The 20,756-nt window shown below is 40.7% G+C and overlaps 1 protein-coding gene across 4 annotated transcripts in view; it reads left to right on the top strand.

Moving 5' to 3' along the window:
- The window catches only part of rad17 (RAD17 checkpoint clamp loader component), a 64,502-nt gene extending 45,377 nt beyond the window's left edge, over positions 1 to 19,125 (top strand). For all 4 annotated transcript variants that reach the window (XM_070885795.1, XM_070885776.1, XM_070885804.1 and 1 more), the window contains exons 12-17: positions 4,124 to 4,209; positions 4,519 to 4,665; positions 10,177 to 10,323; positions 11,915 to 12,035; positions 14,526 to 14,583; positions 18,094 to 19,125. In XM_070885795.1, the coding sequence (XP_070741896.1) occupies positions 4,124 to 4,209; positions 4,519 to 4,665; positions 10,177 to 10,323; positions 11,915 to 12,035; positions 14,526 to 14,583; positions 18,094 to 18,355 (821 nt within the window). In that variant the 3' untranslated portion in view covers positions 18,356 to 19,125. The remainder of the gene's footprint in view (positions 1 to 4,123; positions 4,210 to 4,518; positions 4,666 to 10,176; positions 10,324 to 11,914; positions 12,036 to 14,525; positions 14,584 to 18,093) is intronic.
- The last annotated feature ends 1,631 nt before the right edge of the window (positions 19,126 to 20,756 follow it).

A 20,756-nucleotide genomic window follows, 5' to 3' on the forward strand; every position in this document is an offset into this window, starting at 1 on the left:
AGGATGTTTCCACTGATGGGGGAGACTAGAACTAGAGGGCATGATCTTAGAATAAGGGGCCGCCCATTTAGAACTAAAATGAGGAGAAATTTCTTCTGAGGGTTGTGAATCTGTGGAATTCGCTGCCTGTGGAAGCTGGGACATTGAATAAATTTAAGGCAGAAATAAACAGTTTCTTAAACGATAAGGGGTTATGGGGAGCGGGCAGGGAAGTGAAGCTGAGTCCATGATCAGATCAGCCATGATATTGAATGGCAGAGCAGGCTCGAGTTGCCTTATGGCCTACTCCTGCTCCTATTTCTTATGTTCTTATAAGCAATTTTATTCCAGAAAGACTTCTTGCAGCTGATTGGCCCATATGCATACTTGCCTCGCATGCAAATTTCTTTCAACAATTTTTTTTTAAAGAAGGCGGCAAGCCAGTCGTCAGCCAGAGAAGCACCCTCAGCAACAGAAACTTATTAACATGGGGCCAGAATATCTTCCTTTGTGCCAGGTACAACACCAGCCCCTAATCCCCACTGACTTCAGTTTTACTGAGGCTCCCTAGTGCCGTACTCAGTCAAATGCTGCCTTGACATCAAGGGCAATTACTCACGGCTCACCTCTAGAATTCAGGTCCAATAGAATCATAGAAATTTATGGCACAGAAGGAAGATATTCAGCCTATGGTGTGTGTGCATGTTTGGACCAAGGCTGTAATGAGGTCTGAACTGAGTGGTTTGAGCGGAAACCAAATTGAGCATCGTGAGTAGGTTATTGGTGAATAAATGCTACTTGATAGCACTGTTGATGACTGGGAGTAGACTGTTATAGCGATAGTTGGCCAGATTGGATTTGTCCTGCTTTTTGTAAAGTGCCAATTTTTCAGATTGTGCCAGTATTGTAGTTGTACTGGAACGGTTTATCTGGAGGTACAGCCAGTTCCGGAGCACATGTCATCAGCACTACTGCCAAGATGTTGTCGGGGCCCATAACTTTTGCTGTGTTCAATACTCTCGCTTCCTATTGTCAAGCATGTTTTCAGTTTCTCAGTGGCCCTGAAATTCCAGTCGGAGGCTTCTTTTGAACAAACGCCTCTGACCGGAGAATTTTTCCAAAAGTACCTGGTGGTCTCAGAGGAGCATGGAATTCCAGTGGCCAGGCCTTCTCTTCCCATGTGACTGCTCAATCAATCAGGTACAGTGTTCTCAATTAATAGCAATGAGAACTCCATATCTACGAGCTCTCATTGTTAATAATTGAGAAAAAAAACCACTAACATCAAATAAAAAAAACACACCTCAAATAATTAAAATTAATTGAAATTAAAGTTAATATCAGAATTTTTTTGCGAGTTTTAAAAGTTTTTAAAATTATGGTTTAAAATAAATTTAACGTAGTGGGCAGGGTTTTTAAAAATGTTTTTAATTTAATTTTTAATGTTTTAAATGTGGATTAAAACTCTTACGCCTGCAAAAGTAGGCTATGTGCCTGCTTTTATCAGGCGCAAGAGTTTTGAAGTCATTTGGTGAGCAAGATATGGGTAAATACCGCAATCTTGCCCTTGCAAATGTCCTCGCCCCCGAGATGCAGAGGATCTGTCAAGCTCCAGCTTGACAGATTGGAAAATCCGGTTTTCAGCGCATGCGCATGAGGTCCTTACTACTCGGGGGATCAACGGCTATGGCGAGAAAGCAGGAATGGGGTACTGAAGTTGAATGTTCAGCCATGAACTCATTGAATGGCGGTGAAGGCTAGAAGGGCCGAATGGCCTACTCCTGCACCTATTTTCTATGTTTCTATGTACGCTAAAAAACGGCGCTTACGATGCCTTCCCAGGTCCGTACACACTCCGTATGGCTCCATGGAGGCCGGAATTTCTGGGCCAATAATTTGCTTTCCATCAACCACACCTTTTCAAAAAGCCTCACATACAGAAGTTTGCCAAATGTCTTCTGAAATTTCAAGTGAAATATATTCACTGATTAATATTCATTAATTTATTTGCCTCTCTGATTCGTAAACATGACCTATTTCTTTTAATTCTATTCTGACTGAGTTTAAAGCCTCTTTTTTTTTTGGAGGAACATTTAATGACATCAGCTAAAATGTTCTTGAGCATTTTTCCCTAACGGCTCGATTTTCTTTTGATCTTGATTATTCTGCACTCCTCAGAGGGAGCTCCTTAAAATATTCACTGGATCCTCCACAATTTCTCCCTCGCATCGTTGAAAATTTGAGTACATCTCATCTGTCCCAAGAACTCCTTAACAAGCTTAATTTTCTTAATATAAATTGCTTTCATGACCTCAACCAATACCACCAAAAACAGATTTAAACTGATCATTCATCTTATTTAACCTTGCTTTGTGTAATTGGCTACAGTCTTTGCCTACACAACAGTGACTGCACTTTAACAATAATTAATTGGTTGTGAAATGCTTTGAGGCAACTGGAGGACATAATACGCACTATATAAAAGCAAGATCTACCTATATAATAGATTCCTGCCAAAATGATGGAACCTGGAATTCGACCATTTTTTTGGGTGAATACTGATGCAAAGAATTGATTTTTAGTACACCTACCATATATTCTGACCCTCTAATATCACCTCCAAACATAGGCCTTGAAAACATTCACAAAAGACTGTCCTCAACTCTATATATTCATTTTAATTACCTGTAGCTTTGATTTTGCTAGTTTGGATTAGAATCTAAGTTTAAACATTCAAACTGATGACTGAATTTTCATACACCAGCTGCTGAGCGGAGTTGCTAAACTTCGTCGATCAGAATAAGTTTGATTTTTTGATAGTTCTGACTGAGGCTCTACACTGGAAACCTTAGCCTATCTTTTCTCCGTATGCTAATAAATCTACTATATATTTTTAGCATTTTCTGTTTATTTCAGACTCCAATGTGTTTTTGATATGTTGGTATGAGACCTAATTGGACCTTTGTTTACACAACAGCATTTTTCCATGTTTTACCAGTAGGTGGTGGTGTTTGATTGAAAATATCCAAGATTATTTTCACCTAACTTTTTCCAATAACAACTTGCATTAATATAGCAGAAAAAGTCCCCTCATTGCATCACAGAGTCATAATAAAAAATGGATGCTGAGCCAAAGAAGGAAATATTAGGTGGGGTGCCAAATGCTTGGTCAAAGGATTGGATTTTAAGGAGGAGAGGGAGATGAGACCAAGGAGTTAAGGGATAGAAATCCAGAGTACAAGGCCCAGATAAATGAAGGCACAGGCACTAATGGTAGAGGGAGGTTGCACAAGAGGCCAGAGTTGGAAGAGCAGAGAGTTCTGGAAGAGCTGTAGACTGGTGGAGATTAGAGTTAGGGAGGGGCAAGGTCAGGAAGAGATTTAAACGCAGGATGATCATTTTAAATTGGAGGCATTGGGGACCGGGAGCCAATTATAGGTCAGCAAAGACAAGAGTGCTGGGGGTGAGTGGAACTTGGTGCAGAATAGAACTTATGCAGTCGTGTTTTGGATGAGCTGATGTTTACAAAGCATGGAAGATAGGAGGCTGGTTAGGAGAGCATTGGAATAGTTGAGTAAGGAATGGATGAGTTTCAGTAGTGGGTTGAGGCAGGGATAGAGATGGGTGATATTAGAGGTCAAAGTAGCCGGTCTTTATGGTGGAGACGAGACTGGGTTGGAGGCTCCGCCTGGGTAGAATAGGACAGTGAGGTTGTGAACAGTACGGTTCAGCCCGAGACGGTGATCAGGGAAGGGAAGCAAATCGGGGCAAAGGTATTGAGTTTGTGGGAGGGGTGATGCCATAGAGGGATTTGGAAACGAGGATGAGAATTTTAAAATTGAGGCATGCTAGACCAGGAGACAATGTAGGTCAGCGAGCACAGATGGTTGAACGGGATTTGGTGAGAGTTAGGATACAGATAAAGAAGGGACAAATGGTGAAAATCAGATTACTTTAAAATAAATTAGGATGATTATCTTGTTAAATGTGCAGATTCAGTTAAAGCTCTGTGCACACGTTAAGCTTCTGTATACTGTTGTAATTTATTCAAGTATTTTTGTTCATTACGGTGACTTGAAATTGGTATTTCAGTGCTGTGTATGAATAAAAAACAATTATAAATAATGGCAATTTTATTTTTAAGGAGAGCCACCTAATGACTTGGATTTGAATCCATTACCAATTCATTTATCTGAGCATGAGCGGGATCCACTTCTGGTCAATCCTGAGGTAAGATTAATCTTGGTCAGAAACACTGATCAAATAAGGGGTACCAAATATTCATGTACTCAGCATTATTTCTGTGTTTGTGAATTCAAATCTTCACCGTGGCCAGCACTCCTATATCAGTTTTGTGGTGGGTATTTAGTACAAAATACTATCTAAGGAGGCTTGTGTCTGTTGGCCAATTCACAGAACATATTGTTGGAAGGACATGGACTTGAACAAAAATAAATGGGTAAAATGAGCAAAATTTTCGAAAGGGTAACATCATCAGTGTTTTTATGTACTTATTTCTTTGTCTGATTTTCATTTCAGGAGGTGATTGAGAATTCACACATGTCTGAGGAGTTGTTCAATCTTTATCTTCACCAAAATTATCTTGATTTCTTCAGTGACATAGAGGATATTGTGCGCGCTAGTGACTATCTAAGTGATGCAGACTTCTTAACAGTAGATTGGAATGTAAGTAACAAACTGATACATGAGTAACATCATGGTAATTTGCTCGCTTAATGGATAATTGCTGTCTTTGAAATATAAGGGAGGGAGTTGGTCTACGTTTGCACATTCAGATCCAGTGAGCATTAGTCATTTGTTGCCCTTTAATAATGAGCGACACATGTTTCCAAATTGATACTTTTTGGATAAGGTTTGATATGACGACGACTTTAGTTATCTGTTTATCAATTACTGAGACAGGCTTAATTAATTGCTTGTTGTTTTCAATCTTTGGAGAAACAACTTAAATGCCTAGCATTGTAACCATATCGCCAGTGCTTTTTAAAAGAAAAATGCTTTTTCAAAAGCACTTTGCTTTAAAACCCAAATATTTAAATGTACTTTTCAAAAATTCTAAAACATGACTTGGGGCAACCTTTTTATTTCCATTTGTTTACAAGCATTAGTAGAATTGCACTAAATTGAGTCATATCATCATTTGCATGGTGCCATTGTGACATAGAAACTAGGTGTAGGAGCAGGCCATTCGGCCCTTTGAGCCTTCCCCCTCATTCAGTAAGATCATGGCTGATCATTCAACCTCAGCACCCCTTTCCTGCTTTCTCTCCATACCCCTTGATCCCTTTGGCTGTAAGGGCCATATCTAACTCCCTTTTGAATATATCTAACGAACTGGCATCAATAACTTTCTGCGGTAGAGAATTCCACAGGTTAACCACTCTCCGAGTAAAGAAGTTTCTCCTCATTTCGGTCCTAAATGGCTTACCCCTTATCCTTAGACTGTGACCCCTGGTTCTGGACTTCCCCAACATCGGGAACATTCTTCCTGCCTCTAACCTGTCCAATCCCGTCAGAATTTTCTAGGTTTCTATGAGATCCCTTCTCATTCTTCTAAACTCCAGTGGATACATAGAAACATAGAAACATAGAAAATAGGTGCAGGAGCAGGCCATTCAGCCCTTCTAGCCTGCACCGCCATTCAATGAGTTCATGGCTGAACATGAAACTTCAGTACCCCCTTCCTGCTTTCTCGCCATAACCCTTGATCCCCCGAGTAGTAAGGACTTCATCTAACTCCCTTTTGAATATATTTAGTGAATTGGCCTCAACTACTTTCTGTGGTCGAGAATTCCACAGGTTCACCACTCTCTGGGTGAAGAAGTTTCTCCTCATCTCGGTCCTAAATGGCTTACCCCTTATCCTCAGACTGTGACCCCTGGTTCTGGACTTCCCCAACATTGGGAACATTCTTTCTGCATCTAACCTGTCTAAACCCGTCAGAATTTTAAACGTTTCTATGAGGTCCCCTCTCATTCTTCTGAACTCCAGTGAATACAAGCCCAGTTGATCCAATCTTTCTTGATAGGTCAGTCCCGCCATCCCGGGAATCAGTCTGGTGAACCTTCGCTGCACTCCCTCAATAGCAAGAATGTCCTTCCTCAAGTTAGGAGACCAAAACTGTACACAATACTCCAGGTGTGGCCTCACCAAGGCCCTGTACAACTGTAGCAACACCTCCCTGCCCCTGTATTCAAATCCCCTCGCTATGAAGGCCAACATGCCATTTGCTTTCTTAACCGCCTGCTGTACCTGCATGCTAACCTTCAATGACTGATGTACCATGACACCCAGGTCTCGTTGCACCTTCCCTTTTCCTAATCTGTCACCATTCAGATAATAGTCTGTCTCTCTGTTTTTACCACCAAAGTGGATAACCTCACATTTATCCACATTATACTTCATCTGCCATGCATTTGCCCACTCACCTAACCTATCCAAGTCGCTCTGCAGCCTAATAGCATCCTCCTCGCAGCTCACACTGCCACCCAACTTAGTATCATCCGCAAATTTGGAGATACTGCATTTAATCCCCTCGTCTAAATCATTAATGTACAATGTAAACAGCTGGGGCCCCAGCACAGAACCTTGCGGCACTCCACTAGTCACTGCCTGCCATTCTGAAAAGTACCCGTTTACTCCTACTCTTTGCTTCCTGTCTGACAACCAGTTCTCAATCCATGTCAGCACACTACCCCCAATCCCATGTGCTTTAACTTTGCACATTAATCTCTTGTGTGGGACCTTGTCGAAAGCCTTCTGAAAGTCCAAATATACCACATCAACTGGTTCTCCTTTGTCCACTTTACTGGAAACATCCTCAAAAAATTCCAGAAGATTTGTCAAGCATGATTTCCCTTTCACAAATCCATGCTGACTTGGACCTATCATGTCACCATTTTCCAGATGCACTGCTATGACATCCTTAATAATTGATTCCATCATTTTACCCACTACTGAGGTCAGGCTGACCGGTCTATAATTCCCTGTTTTCTCTCTCCCTCCTTTTTTAAAAAGTGGGGTTACATTGGCTACCCTCCACTCCATAGGAACTGATCCAGAGTCAATGGAATGTTGGAAAATGACTGTCAATGCATCCGCTATTTCCAAGGCCACCTCCTTAAGTACTCTAGGATGCAGTCCATCAGGCCCTGGGGATTTATCGGCCTTCAATCCCATCAATTTCCCCAACACAATTTCCCGACTAATAAAGATTTCCCTCAGTTCCCCCTCCTTACTAGACCCTCTGACCCCTTTTATATCCGGAAGGTTGTTTGTATCCTCCTTAGTGAATACCGAACCAAAGTACTTGTTCAATTGGTCTGCCATTTCTTTGTTCCCCGTTATGACTTCCCCTGATTCTGACTGCAGGGGACCTACGTTTGTCTTCACCAACCTTTTTCTCTTTACATACCTATAGAAACTTTTGCAATCCGCCTTAATGTTCCCTGCAAGCTTCTTCTCGTACTCCATTTTCCCTGCCCTAATCAAACCCTTTGTCCTCCTCTGCTGAGTTCTAAATTTCTCCCAGTCCCCAGGTTCGCTGGCCCAGTTGATCCAGTCTCTCCTCGTATGTCAGTCCTGCCATCCCGGGAATCAATCTGGTGAACCTTCGCTGTACTCCCTCAATAGCAAGAACGTCCTTCCTCAGATTAGGAGACCAAAACTGAACACAATATTCCAGGTGTGGCCTCACCAAGGCTCTGTACAACTGCAGTAAGACCTCCCTGCTCCTATACTCAAATCCTCTAGCTATGAAGGCCAACATACCATTTGCCTTCTTCATTGCCTGCTGTACCTGCATGCCAAACTTCAATGACTGATGTACCATGACATCCAGGTCTCATTGCACCTCCCCTTTTCCTAATCTGTCACCATTCAGATAATATTCTGTCTTTCTGTTTTTGCCACCAAAGTGAATAACCTCACATTTATCCACATTATACTGCATCTGCCATGCATTTGCCCACTCACCTAACCTGTCCAAGTCACCCTACAGCCTCTTAGCATCCTCCTCACAGTTCACACCGCCACCCAGCTTAGTGTCATCTGAAAACTTGGAGATATTACATTCAATTCCTTCGTCTAAATCATTAATGTATATTGTAAATAGCTGGGGTCCTAGCACTGAACCCTGCGACACCCCACTGGTCACTGCCTGCCATTCTGAAAAGGACCCGTTTATCCTGACTCGCTGCTTCCTGTCTGCCAACCAGTTCTCTATCCACGTCAGTATATTAGCCCCAATACCATGTGCTTTAATTTTGCACACTAATCTCTTGTGTGGGACCTTGTTAAAAGCCTTTTGAAAGTCCAAAATCATCACATCCATTGGTTCTCCCTTGTCCACCCTACTAGTTACATCCTCAAAAAATTCCAGAAGATTTGTCAAGCATGATTTACCTTTCATAAATCCATGCTGACTAGGACCGATCCTGTCGCTGCTTTCCAAATGCGCTGCTATTTCATCTTTAATAATTGATTCCAACATTTTCCCCACCACCAATGTCAGGCTAACCAGTCTATAATTCCCTGTTTTCTCTCTCTCCTTTTTTTAAAAAGTGGTGTTACATTAGCTACCCTCCAGTCCATAGGAACTGATCCAGAGTCAATAGAATGTTGGAAAATGATCACCAATGCATCCACTATTTCTAGGGCCACTTCCTTAAGTACTTTGGGATGCAGACTATCAGGCCCTGTGGATTTGGCCTTCAATCCCATCAGTTTCCCTAACACAATTTCCTGACTAATCAGGATTTCCTTCAGTTCCTCCTTTTCGCTAGACCCTCGAACCCCTAGTATTTCCGGAAGGTTATTTGCGTCTTCCTTAATGAAGACAAAACCAAAGTATTTGTTCAATTGGTCTGCCATTTCTTTGTTCCCCATTATAAATTGGGAATTGATGCTTGGCTCTTCTCTTTCCCCAAACAAAAAAAATTGTTTACCAGATACTTTGCACAAAGAATGTGCCTGTGGAACCATACCCCAGCAAGGAGTTGACACTTTAAAGATAGGACGTGCAGAGAATATAAATTTAAAAATTCTTGTTAACAATTATTATCGGCATACAAAAATAATTATCTCGACTTTAAAACCGTTTTCTTTCCAGATGCCCTCAGAGGTACAGTTCAGACTTGGTTATTTATCCTTTTGGCATTTTAACTTATTGAAATTTTGTCTCATGTTTGTTAACATGGGTTGCAGTACAATTTGTAGTCTTAATTTATCTGCCAGAAATGTAAAGTGTTTGCCTCAGGGACATTGCTTTAGAGGGGGTATGTATGAATAGAAAAGCAGATGAAGGGAGACTTGTAGCTATGTTTTGTTAATATTTTTATTCTAATTATTTATAGATGGCAAGAGAACTTTAAAGGTGATGCAAGAACAGGGAGACCGGGGGTGTTTGTGCACAAATCTTTGAAAGTGGCAGAACAGGTTAGCAAAGCAGTTAAGGATCCTGGGCTTTATAAATAGAGGCATAGAGTACAAAAGCTTGGAAGTTATGCTAAATCTGGATAAAACTTTAGTTCGGCCTCAGCTGGAGTATTGTGTTCAATTCTTGGCACCACACTTTAGGAAGGATGTGAAGACAGGGCATGGAAGAGTTTTACTAGAATAGTTCCAGGGATGAGAGATTACAGTTACGTGGATAAACTGGAGAAGCTGGGATTGTTCTCCTTGGGGCAGAGATGGTGAAGAGGAGATTTGATAGAGATGTCTAAAATCATGAAGCATTTTGATAGAGGAATTAAAGATCAACTGTTTCCGGTGGCTGAAGGGTCGATAACCAGAGGACACAGATTTAAGGTGATTGGCAAAAGAATTAGAGGCAACATGAGGAAAAGCTGTTTTTTGCAGAGTGCTAAGGATTTGGAATGTACTGCCTGATAGAGTGGTGGATACATATTCAAGAGGAAATTGGATAACTAACTACTTGAAAGAGAAAAATTGCAGAGATATGGGGAATGAGTGTGAGAGTGTGGCTAACTGGATTGCTTTTCAAAAGAGCTGGTGCAGACTCAATGTCCCAAATCACCACCTCCCGTGCTGTACTATTCTATGATACTATGAAACCCTAATTTACACACACATTAAATTCAGTCAGGTTTAAGTCCCTATCTTACAGCAAGTTTTAGTAAACTTATTTTATCTATCTATTCTATATGACTTTCTTAGCATCGTTCGACTATGCGGAAGTATAGTACGTCTGTGGCTGCACGAGGATTGATTCATGCTAACAAAGCTCGAGCTCGGGCTAATTGCAAAGGAGGAGCTGGTTTCAAACCTTTACACAAACCACAGTGGCTGTCAATAAATAAAAAGGTATGGGTGGAATTTGTTTGGCTGACTAATTCAGCTAAAATTCTGGTAGTGGTTTGTCCAAATTCCGATCAGCTGGATTAATTTTTGGGGGAATGAGACAAGTACATTCTCAGTGGACTCGAAAGCATTACTGCTGCAATAGATCTTTGAGCCAGTTTCACCGCCGATATAGGCGTGATGTATTGTGCTCTCGCAAGCAAGAAGCATCTTTTGCCTACAGCAAACACATATATGCAAGTCACAATATCTGCATTATTATTTTCTGTTCTGGCAGAGTTGTAGTGTTTGTCTGGCCTTTGTATCTAGTGCCTTTTTGCAACCTCAGTTTAAACCTTATAATTTAAAATAGGACATTGTTGTGTGAGACTCAAATGGTACATATAATGTCCCTGTTACAACAACTCCCTTTTAATGAATTCCTTAGTTATGTTACTTCACATTGGCCCGGAATCTGCAATCAGCCGTAAAGAAATGGCACTTGCTGCTGACATCAAAGAAAGCTCCCCACAAAGATCTAGCGATCTCTGTTGTGTGAATTTCAGCTCTTCCAATCTTTGTTTGAACCTGGTGCCAAATGAAGCGAATCTCCAGCGTCCAGAAACAGTGATGTCATCAAGTTGGCTAAGCAGCCAATCACATTGAAGAATTCTCTCAGGAAGTAAAATGCACAGATTCTAATTTACTTTTTATAAAATTTACAGAGAGCGAAATAAAGATTGGGACATACACAAGATTAAAGTAGAAGCTGAGACATCATAAACCTTTTTTCAAATTTTTTAAAAACCATGTAATTCTTAATCCTATTGATGGAAAAATTTGACATTCCATAAATATAAAATTAGTTATTCAGGGCAGTCAATACGCCGTTAAAAACCCAGTTACATCTCTTTCAACAAAGCTTAACTTTTTCGCGATGTGGTGGTGGGGGCGATTTAACAGCGATGTTCCAACACAATAAGGTTTGCGTCCTTGTATGTGATTTCAATTGATTGCCGGCTCTCGGATGTTACACAGCGCAACCTATGACTGAGCAGTAAATGACTGACCGTAACGTCAGGATTTCCACATTTATCTGCACATGCGCTCAATCCTGAATTTGCAGTCAGTTTCAGAGGAGCAATGAAGTTTTTATTCCCCGGGATGTTGGCATCGCTGGCAAGGCCCTTGAAAAGGTGATGGTGATGACCCATGAAGGGCAGTTAAGAGTCAACCACATTACTGTGGGCCTGGAATCATATATAGGCCAGACAGGGTAAGAATGGCAGATTTCCTTCCCTAAAGGACAGTAGTGAACCAGATGGGTTTTTACAACAATCTGGCAGTTTCATGGTCACCATTATTGATGGTTTTTATTCCAGATTTATTTCATTAACTGAATTTAAATTCCTCAGCTTCCATGGTGGAATTTGAACTCATGTCTCCGGATTCTTAGTCTAGGCCTCTGGTTTACTAGTCTAGTAACATAACCACTATGCTACCGTACCCATTAAACACTGACATTTTCACCTTCATTGCACTGCAAAATCAGGGACAGATATATTGTTTAAAATGGTAATTGAAACTTAGTGTCTGTCTTTCTATTGTCTTACAGTATAAAGAAAACTGTCTTGCTGCCAAAGGGTTTTTTTCAAATTTCTGTTTAGCCCCATTCTGCCTTCAGACCCAGTTATTGCCATATCTTGCTCTGCTGACAAACCCCATGAGAAGCCAAGGTAAGATGCAGAATATTAATAAAATTATAGGGATGTTTGTTTTCAGTTTCACCATATAATTTGAAAGCAGAAGACCAGGACTGTCATATGCAGCAACAAGGCAGGTACGGCCTATTTGCCTATCAGTTGGTGTATATCTGTATTTAGGGAAAATCGTATACATTTTATTTTTAATCGCAACCAGTAACTTCTGAAGCAAAATCTTCAAATGAAGGAGGATACATTTTTTTTTGATTGTGTTGCCCATTGTTGGCTTGCATCCGGGAGGGCGCTGAGCACCTCAAGTCTCATCGCCGAGAACATGCAGAAATCAAGCGCAGGCAGTGGAAAGAGCATGCGGCAAATCTGCCCCACCCTCCCTTGACCTCAACGACTATCTGTCCCACCTATGACACGGACTGTGGCTTTCGTATTTGACTGTTCAGCCACCTAAGGACTCATTTTAAGAGTGGAAGCAAGTCTTCCTCGATTCTGAGGGACTGTCTATGATGATGATACATAGATTATATTTAAAGAAATGTTCATGTTGAAACTTGCATGCAGTTGAAAGCATTTGAAGTAGATTTAGACGGATAACATCATGGGCTCAATTTTCCCCAAAGCATTTTTTTGCCATACTTGAAGAGTTATGCCCGATTTTTATTTTGAAGTTGGGGGGGCACCCAAGTATGCCAAAAATAAAATGTTCTAAGTTTTCCCATTGGATTTCTTCATTTTGGCGTAGCCTAACCCGACCTTTAGTTTTGGGGGTGGCGAGTTGATGTGCAGCAAAAAGCTCGGGCTGCCATGGTAACCAGGGACACAATATGAGGCTGCAAAGTGAAGCATACAGGCAGCTCCCAACGCATTAAAAGAATTGAATCTATCTCGCTCTCGCGCTCTCTCTCTCATGTGTTTTTCAATTACCACTGTGTGTGCCGATTTCCTTAACTTTAGGGAAGATTTTTATGCAGAGGCCACATACGCTGATCTAATCAGAACTGGAGTAACTTTCAGCTGGCCAAACTTCCCTAAATGGCGTAGGTGGCTGGTTATGTCCCCTTTGGCTGAAACTAACTGAGTTACACTAGTGTAAATTGATTGGGGAAACTGGATTTTCAACTTGGGCCAAAATGAGCAGCCTGCTCCAAAAAACGGTGCAAATCACTGGGGAAAATTGAGCCCCATATCTGCAACTCATTAACTGGGCAGTACATTTCCCAATGTATTGGAATAAAGCTGCAGATTCAACTGTCTTCACCTCTGTTATCTCAATTTGGAATCAATAAGGTAACAAACAGTATGGTGAACATTCACCATATTGTATTGATTAAATGGAAAATAAATTGTGGGCAATGGTTTAAGTGTTAACTATTTGATAAATATTGAAAATACCCAGCACAGACTGTGTGCAATCATCTATCTGGGCAGGAAGGTTCACTTTCTAGCTTTCACAAACTTAGAAAAATAAACGGTTTACTGCTAACATGAATGTGTTTAACATCGTCGGCTGCCCCGACCTGTGTGAGAACACTACCGCAGGTCAGGGCTATAAATAGAGCTGGAGCGCAGGCCATGGAACATCGTGGGCTGCTCCGACCTCTGTGAGAACACCACTGCAGGTCGGGGCTATAAATCGAGCTGGAACATCGTAGCAGAGGTGCAGCGAATGAGGGTATGGGGCCCAGAAGAGCTGAGTCCACACTGCGATATGTGTGCGCACTAGGTCCGTGCAGCAGAGCAGGTCTCCAGTCGTCCTGGTTAATTCTTGCCACTGGATCAAGGCCGAGCTCTGTCAAGCCCATGCGGTGGCTGATGTGAAACGGTCACCACACGTTAAAAAAATTCACGCACAGGAATCTTCCACCCCCTCAACTGGAGTTCAAGACTGGAACATCGGGTCCTTCATTGAAACAACTGTGAACTCTCGTGGAAGCAAGTCCTCCTCGTTCGAAGGACAGCCTATGATGATGATATCCTTTCATTTTTCCCCTCTGTTGTGTCTGACCCACTAACATAAATGGTCTTTTATTGCGTTTCCCCTAATTAAACCACAAATGACTATTCTTGGTAAGTTTGGAACCTAAAACAGATTTATACCCATTCCATATGTTGTACTCCTAACTTCACAGCAGTCCCGAATACTGTTGCTGGCCCCTGCTCAGCCCCTCCCCATCCTGGTCAGGCTAGAATCACAGTGGCCCAAAATTGATGCCTGCTTAGTCAGCAAGCTGCTTGCGTGCAGCAGGCATTGCCAGCTCATTGTCTAATTTAAATGAGGACCATCCGTGAAACCAGTGTGTGCTGGCAGGGCAGCGCTATCCAGTTTCTACCCCAGTGCCTTCAAGGGAATACAGCAGAAAACTGCAAAATAAAAAGTTTTGTGGTGATAAATTGCAACAAGCAGGAGCAAAATCATTCCTTACATAATAAAATGGGTGACTGCAGTTTTATGAAGTTACATTTTCATCTGTGCTACATTTACAAAATTCTCTTCTGATTTATGCACAGCGCAAATAAATTTTATCCAAGATGTGGGAAGATTTCCTTTCAAGAGATATTCTACTAGGTATGTAAAAAAAAAAGTTTCCCCCCGAACATCACCATTCAGGGTTTTCCGAGTATATAAGTGCAAGTTGTTGTTGTTGTTGCCTATTATTCCCATATATTATTCTGCCTTCAAAAGACTTTAAATTGCACTTAATTAGCTTCAATTCTTTTATTTCCAAATAAGAGATTGGCAACGAATAAAACTGTAAATTTTGTTTAGTTGCTTGACCTGAATGGAAAAATATGTAGTTTAAAATTATTTAACTTTGTTTTAAATTCTAGGGGGTGGGAGTCTAATTCAGAATTCTGGAGATTTTCTTGGGCCAGTTTGAAATTCTGGTTTGTTTTTCTTTGCCATTTTTGGTTTAAAATATACTTTAGTTTATGTTATATTAGCAACATAAAAAGAGACTTTAAAAAGGGGAGTGTTTTTACTGCTCTTATCAATAGATGTTTACACGTTTTATTATTATATGTATACTTTGGCAACATTTAATATTTTCAGTTCCAAGAATATTGTGTTCAATGTTCTGTTGTGTAGAGTTATAGAATAATGATTCAAAACCAAGAATTGAAATCTACAGAAAACAATTTGAAAGCTGCAAATAACACTTACATTGGGTATATATTTTAAAATAATCCAAAAATTTGCCTATCTTGCGCCCAGTTTTTCAGCAATATATTTCGCCGTTGGTGAAAAACGGCGAACTGGGAAATTCAGAGAAATCTAGCACGGCGGTTTTTAAATACAAGACTCGAAATAGCGCTTTCGCCAAAAATTTGGCTCACAGCACACCCATAGTTAGGGGAAAAACCTGCGTTGCAGCCCTTGGAACAGCGGTAGGTATGAAGACCTGCAAAAAAGGTAAGTTAAAGTTTTTATTTTTTAATGCAGCGATTCGATAGTTAAGTGTCTTGTGAATGTTTTGTGATATTTTATTTTTTGTTTCCGGCAATTTTTTGGGGGTGTTCCGCCCTCCCAAGGCGCCTCGAGCAGTGGTATTGGCCTCGAATAAAAGTTGCAGAAAATTCACGGTTTACGCCACGAATCCTCAAGCAAAGCCGATTTTTACCGCTGGGCGAACTGAAGCCCGAATTTTAGGCCTCGTAGCAGTAGCGGAGTCATAGCGGTATTTTTTTGGTCAAAAATGGAATTTCTAGCCCCATGGACATTGTCCCAAAGTGAAAAACAATTTGCCCTGATTTCCCCCACAATTTTATCAGTGTTCAATAATGTGTGTAACAGGATGGTACCTGAAGAATGCAGCCTCCCTCCCCGCTGCCTTGGAAGGCTGCAGCTGGTACGGGAGGATGCCCCTTATACCAAAGACTCAACCCCACAGCAGCTGTTAAGTGGTCAATAACTGGAACCTCCAGCAGTGCTGGGAGGCCTGTATAATATGTGCTGGAGAGAGCAACAACAGTGGCTGCATAAGGAAGAAAGGAAAGACATTTCCCTTAAATATCCGTCTAGGAATAAGGAGACAGGGAACCATCAAGGAATACATATTTTAAGAAGAGTGTTGAGTGTGAAATCTATATCTATCCATGTATCATCTACATATCTTATTAAAAATGGTACGTCAACACTGCAGATAACAAACACTCTGGATTTTCGATGCTACACCTGAATCACACTTTTTATACAAGAGCTACAATGTCTCCAGCTGCCGAATGGAGCTTCCCACAAACAAAGCCAGGGTTCTGATCTGCACCCTTCGCTGTAACGGATCGAGCATTAATTTCAAGAATGCAGAGCAATTACAACTTGTAGCCTTAAAGGGACCCCCCACCTAATCTAAGTTGACACTTCAGTGAGGGAATGTTGCATTGTCCAAGGCACTGTCTTTCAGATAAGACATTCAAACAGGCTTTGTTCAGGTAGATGGAAAAGATCCCATGGCACTATTTGAAAAAGAGCAGATGAGCTCTTCTGATATCTTGGCCAACATTTATCACTCAACCAAAATGACCAAAAATAAGTTCAACTTCTCAACCTGAATGTGCACAAATTGGCTGTCACATGATAACAATGATGACGTTTCAAAATAATGAATTGGTTATGAAGCGCTTTTTGACCATGAGGCCATGAAAGCTACATTATTAATGCACGTTTGTTCATTTGTTATTTCTTTCTAATTTATTATTTGTCACACTTCAAGTGTTACAGTTGAATTTCTCTATCTCACTTTCTAAAGAAGTATAAAGAAACAAGGCTAGTTATTTGCAATGAATAGAGAAACTCCCTAGCAACAGAATGTACCAGACTCTGAATTGCTGCAGCCTCTTATTTGACTTTAGCAATCACAATTTTTTTAAAAAGACGATCAAACCAAGAGTTTACAGTAGTCTGAACAGCAATTAAAATCTGATTTCAATGTTTATTTAACCCAATTAGATATCGTGGACCTAAGGGTCACCACTTCACTTTACCTGTAGGATAATATATTTTATTATATGATATAATGCTCTTGTCCTTTATAAAACAATGTATCTTCTGACTTGTCATAAGCATCACACTCCAGATTCCATACCTTTTTACAGATGCAAAACAATTTTTTCACAAGAAAGAAAGCCAGTAATTTAATGCTGGATCTGTCTACACTGTATTCACAGTCCCTCATTAAGCAAAAATTAAACTCTGACCTAAAACTTTGGTACAGAATCCATAAAAGCTTTTATTTATATATTTAAAAAAGGAGGCAGCCAGTAATTCTGTGTGCTTCTGACCTAGAGTCTTCACCAAACTATTAAACTCTGACACAGCCAACAAAAATGAAACTCTCATTGACTGGAAGATTGTACAGATGGAATATTTTTTTTAAAAGACAGTCAATAAATGCTGCCTGCTTCTGACCTGAAGCCTCACCAAACAGCAACTGAACTCTGACTGACCTGAATCTCAGAATAATTAGATTTGGCCTTAAAAGTACACAATTTCACCTTAGATTCAGAATAATACATTGTGCATTGTGTGGTAAAGCACTCCTGTCCTTATAAACATTGTTGCAAGCAGCTTGCAGTGAAGAACACCACAGAAAATTTGCTAGCAAGTTTTTAAAAAGAGGATTGAAGTCCAAGGAAATTACCTTAAGAGGAGCCCTCTAATATCTGAATCGGAATGCGAGATTAAAGGATTTGCACTATGGAGCTTGACTGCTTCAGCCGAGAAGAATGGTTTCGAGTGTAAACATCTAAAACTGAAAGTGAGGCACAAGAAGAAAACTAGGACATTCAATTTCATTCTGATATTTGACAGGAAAGGGAGGATTGGTGCCAATACTGCAGTTGCATTTGTTCAAATCTTCCGGTTGAACTTTTATAAATTGTTTAGTCTGTGGTTTGGCTAGTAAATTTTACTTTAATTTGCAATTCAGACTTACCCCCTGTACTTCGTAATGGTAAGAGGCCAGTCAGTTGGAAGCCAGAATTTGGCTTTACTTTTGCATTAGCAGTGACTCATTGTATAAGACTTTACAATACTTACTTACAATGTGTGCACTATTTTCTGATTTTGAAAATTTTTCAGGCTAACCTTGGAAACTTTAACTGATAAGGATCCTGGTGTTTTGGAGCTAGATAATGAGGATGAAAACTGTTCCCAATCTCTGCTATTAACAACACCTGACCAGGCAGCAACAGAAACACCAGAGATCCAGACAGTGTGTTCAACCAGTGCTGCAATCCAGTCTGGTGGAGGAGACCTACCAAGTAGCCAACCACAACCCACCATAACACAATCCTTTCTAGAAGAAGAGGAATTAATAATAGAAGAATATGATAGCGACTAACGTGGAAATGCTATTCTGGTCTAACTTAAGAGTCTATGAATATTTATTTTTCTAGATTACTAGAAATTCTGTTAAGTAATGGATCTAAAGCAGTTTTCATTAATGAAAGCTTTGCTGGAACCACAGTAACTCGGAACAGTTTTTGAAATTCTGTAAGTGTGAAAATAATGTTTGCACAAGCACATCCAGAGCTGTGGAACCATCGGAAACTATTTCATATCTCCTTTGCTTAGTTCACTAAAATCTACTGAGACTTTGCAGTTCTCAGAAGATTTTTTAGAACCCTTTACTTCAGTTATTGTACCAAAGGAATCTATTTGTTATGACAAACTGTGTACAGAAATTGATTTTGACCGTATAATTTTGCTAAACGTTCATATGTATGCAAAATGTTTTCTCTTAATTTCATCTTCATTGATGATGTCATACAGATTTTTGGCCTTAATTTTACTGAGCCTGTTTACAAACTCTGATCTGTATAGGAAATTTATAGACCTGTTTTTTTTTCCAAAAACAGAGCCTAGAATTGAAGATGAAGTTATTGGAACAAAATATAAATAATATTTATATTTATACTTGACTGCTTTTTGGTAAACAAAATAAAAGGCCACAAAGTCCTTGTACAGCAATCTGAGCCTAATAACACTGAATTATTTATGCTGCAATATGATGTATACTTTGCCATTTTATTAGTTGGTTGTTGAATTTACAACATTAGTGGTTTGTGGTACATACGTTGCTCCATTTTATAATTACATTAAACCTTTTATTCAACAGCAACATTTGGTTAACTATTTTCAGTTTGTATTAAATTCTAATGGCCTCGCATATTGTCGAAGCAGATCACTTTTAATAACTAAATAGTCTCATCTTTAGTTATGTTTCATAGTGTAATTGTTGTCAATACTACTTTCCTCCGCCTTGTCAACACATTTTCATAGTCACAATGTTCAGTAATCCTTTTAGATCATATTATTGTAAACCCCCACAAGTACTGATCTTTCTATACAATATCTGGGTACTGTACCATGATAAACTAGAATTAAGTAGACTTGCATCGACCTAATGTACTGGAATGAACCTTTTCAATAATTATGGACATGATAGACAAAGTTGTCCCAGGCAATTTACATACTGTGATGAAGAGTGAAAATATCAAGGGACATAAGTTTAAAAATTCGGAGTGATTATTTGCCACAGTTTTTGTCTTTCTGCGCATGCACACCCGGGCCTCTGCCCCCGATGTGTTACACATGCGCACGACCGCACTGGACTCCCTCTGTCCTGCGCATGTGCAGAATCCTCGAACCAGAAGTGGGGCGTGTATCACGAGGAGCCCGGAGCTGCTGTGCTGCTGCTGACGACGTTATTTTGCTGATTTAGACTTTTGCCTAAAATATCGCTGTGATTACACTAACATCTTTGTGGCCTGTGGGAGAGAAAAAATCAGAGGTAGAGAGTGACTTGGGGGAAAGGAAAGCAGGAGAGAGGAAAGACAGACAGAGAGAGTAGGGAGGTAGTGAGAGACTGGGGGTGGGAGGAGAGAGCACAAGACTGGGGGGAGAGGGGGAACTCAGAAGACGGATCACATTCTTCCAACTCCAACCCACCCTCACCCCCTTTACACCCTCACCTGATTTCTTGGAAAGCTTGGTGCTTGTGTGACAAGTGACATCACTGGAGTGGATAAAAGCCAGATGTCACGACACTGTCACTATTCACTTTGTTGTGTCCTTACACTACTGTAAATCAACACGAGGCACATACTGGAGATAAGGTCACTCTATGACCTGTACCTTTATTCACAGGACCAAGAAGTGATGACCCTGCATGGGACCTCCCTTTATATACCTGGATAACCACGTGAGGAGTGTGTCTCTCAAGTTCACCCCTGTAGTCAAGGTGTGCATTTCTTAGGTGCATACAGTGTTACATGAAGGTTACATACATGACACACTTCATACTCTATAAACCTGTTAACAATTCGTGACCCACACACAATGCTCAATCTATGGGGCGGGTGGTGGGGTAAAGGTCGTGAACTTAGGCTGTAATGGGGCAGGAACTTGGGCTGGGGGATAGAGCAGGAACTTGGGAGGAAGGGGGAAGTCTTAACCTGTGGGGCAGGAACTTGGGTTGGGATGGGGCATAAACATGGGCTGGCGGGGGGTGGAATGAACATGGGCTGGGGAGTGTGAGGAACTGGGGATGTGGCAGGAACTGAGGATGGAGAAGGAACTTGGAGGGGGGGAGATCTTAACCTGTGATAGCACTCTCCCCTCTGGAGTCGTGGTCAGACTGGCTCAAATTACACTTTGGAAAGTCAGTGATTACAACGGACGGTTCTAATTTCAGAGAAACTGCTGGGTGTGTCTTATCCTCCAAGTGGCTAAATCAGCAA

This window comes from Pristiophorus japonicus, chromosome 1 (genome assembly GCF_044704955.1).
Source record: "Pristiophorus japonicus isolate sPriJap1 chromosome 1, sPriJap1.hap1, whole genome shotgun sequence".
NCBI lineage: Eukaryota > Metazoa > Chordata > Chondrichthyes > Pristiophoridae > Pristiophorus > Pristiophorus japonicus.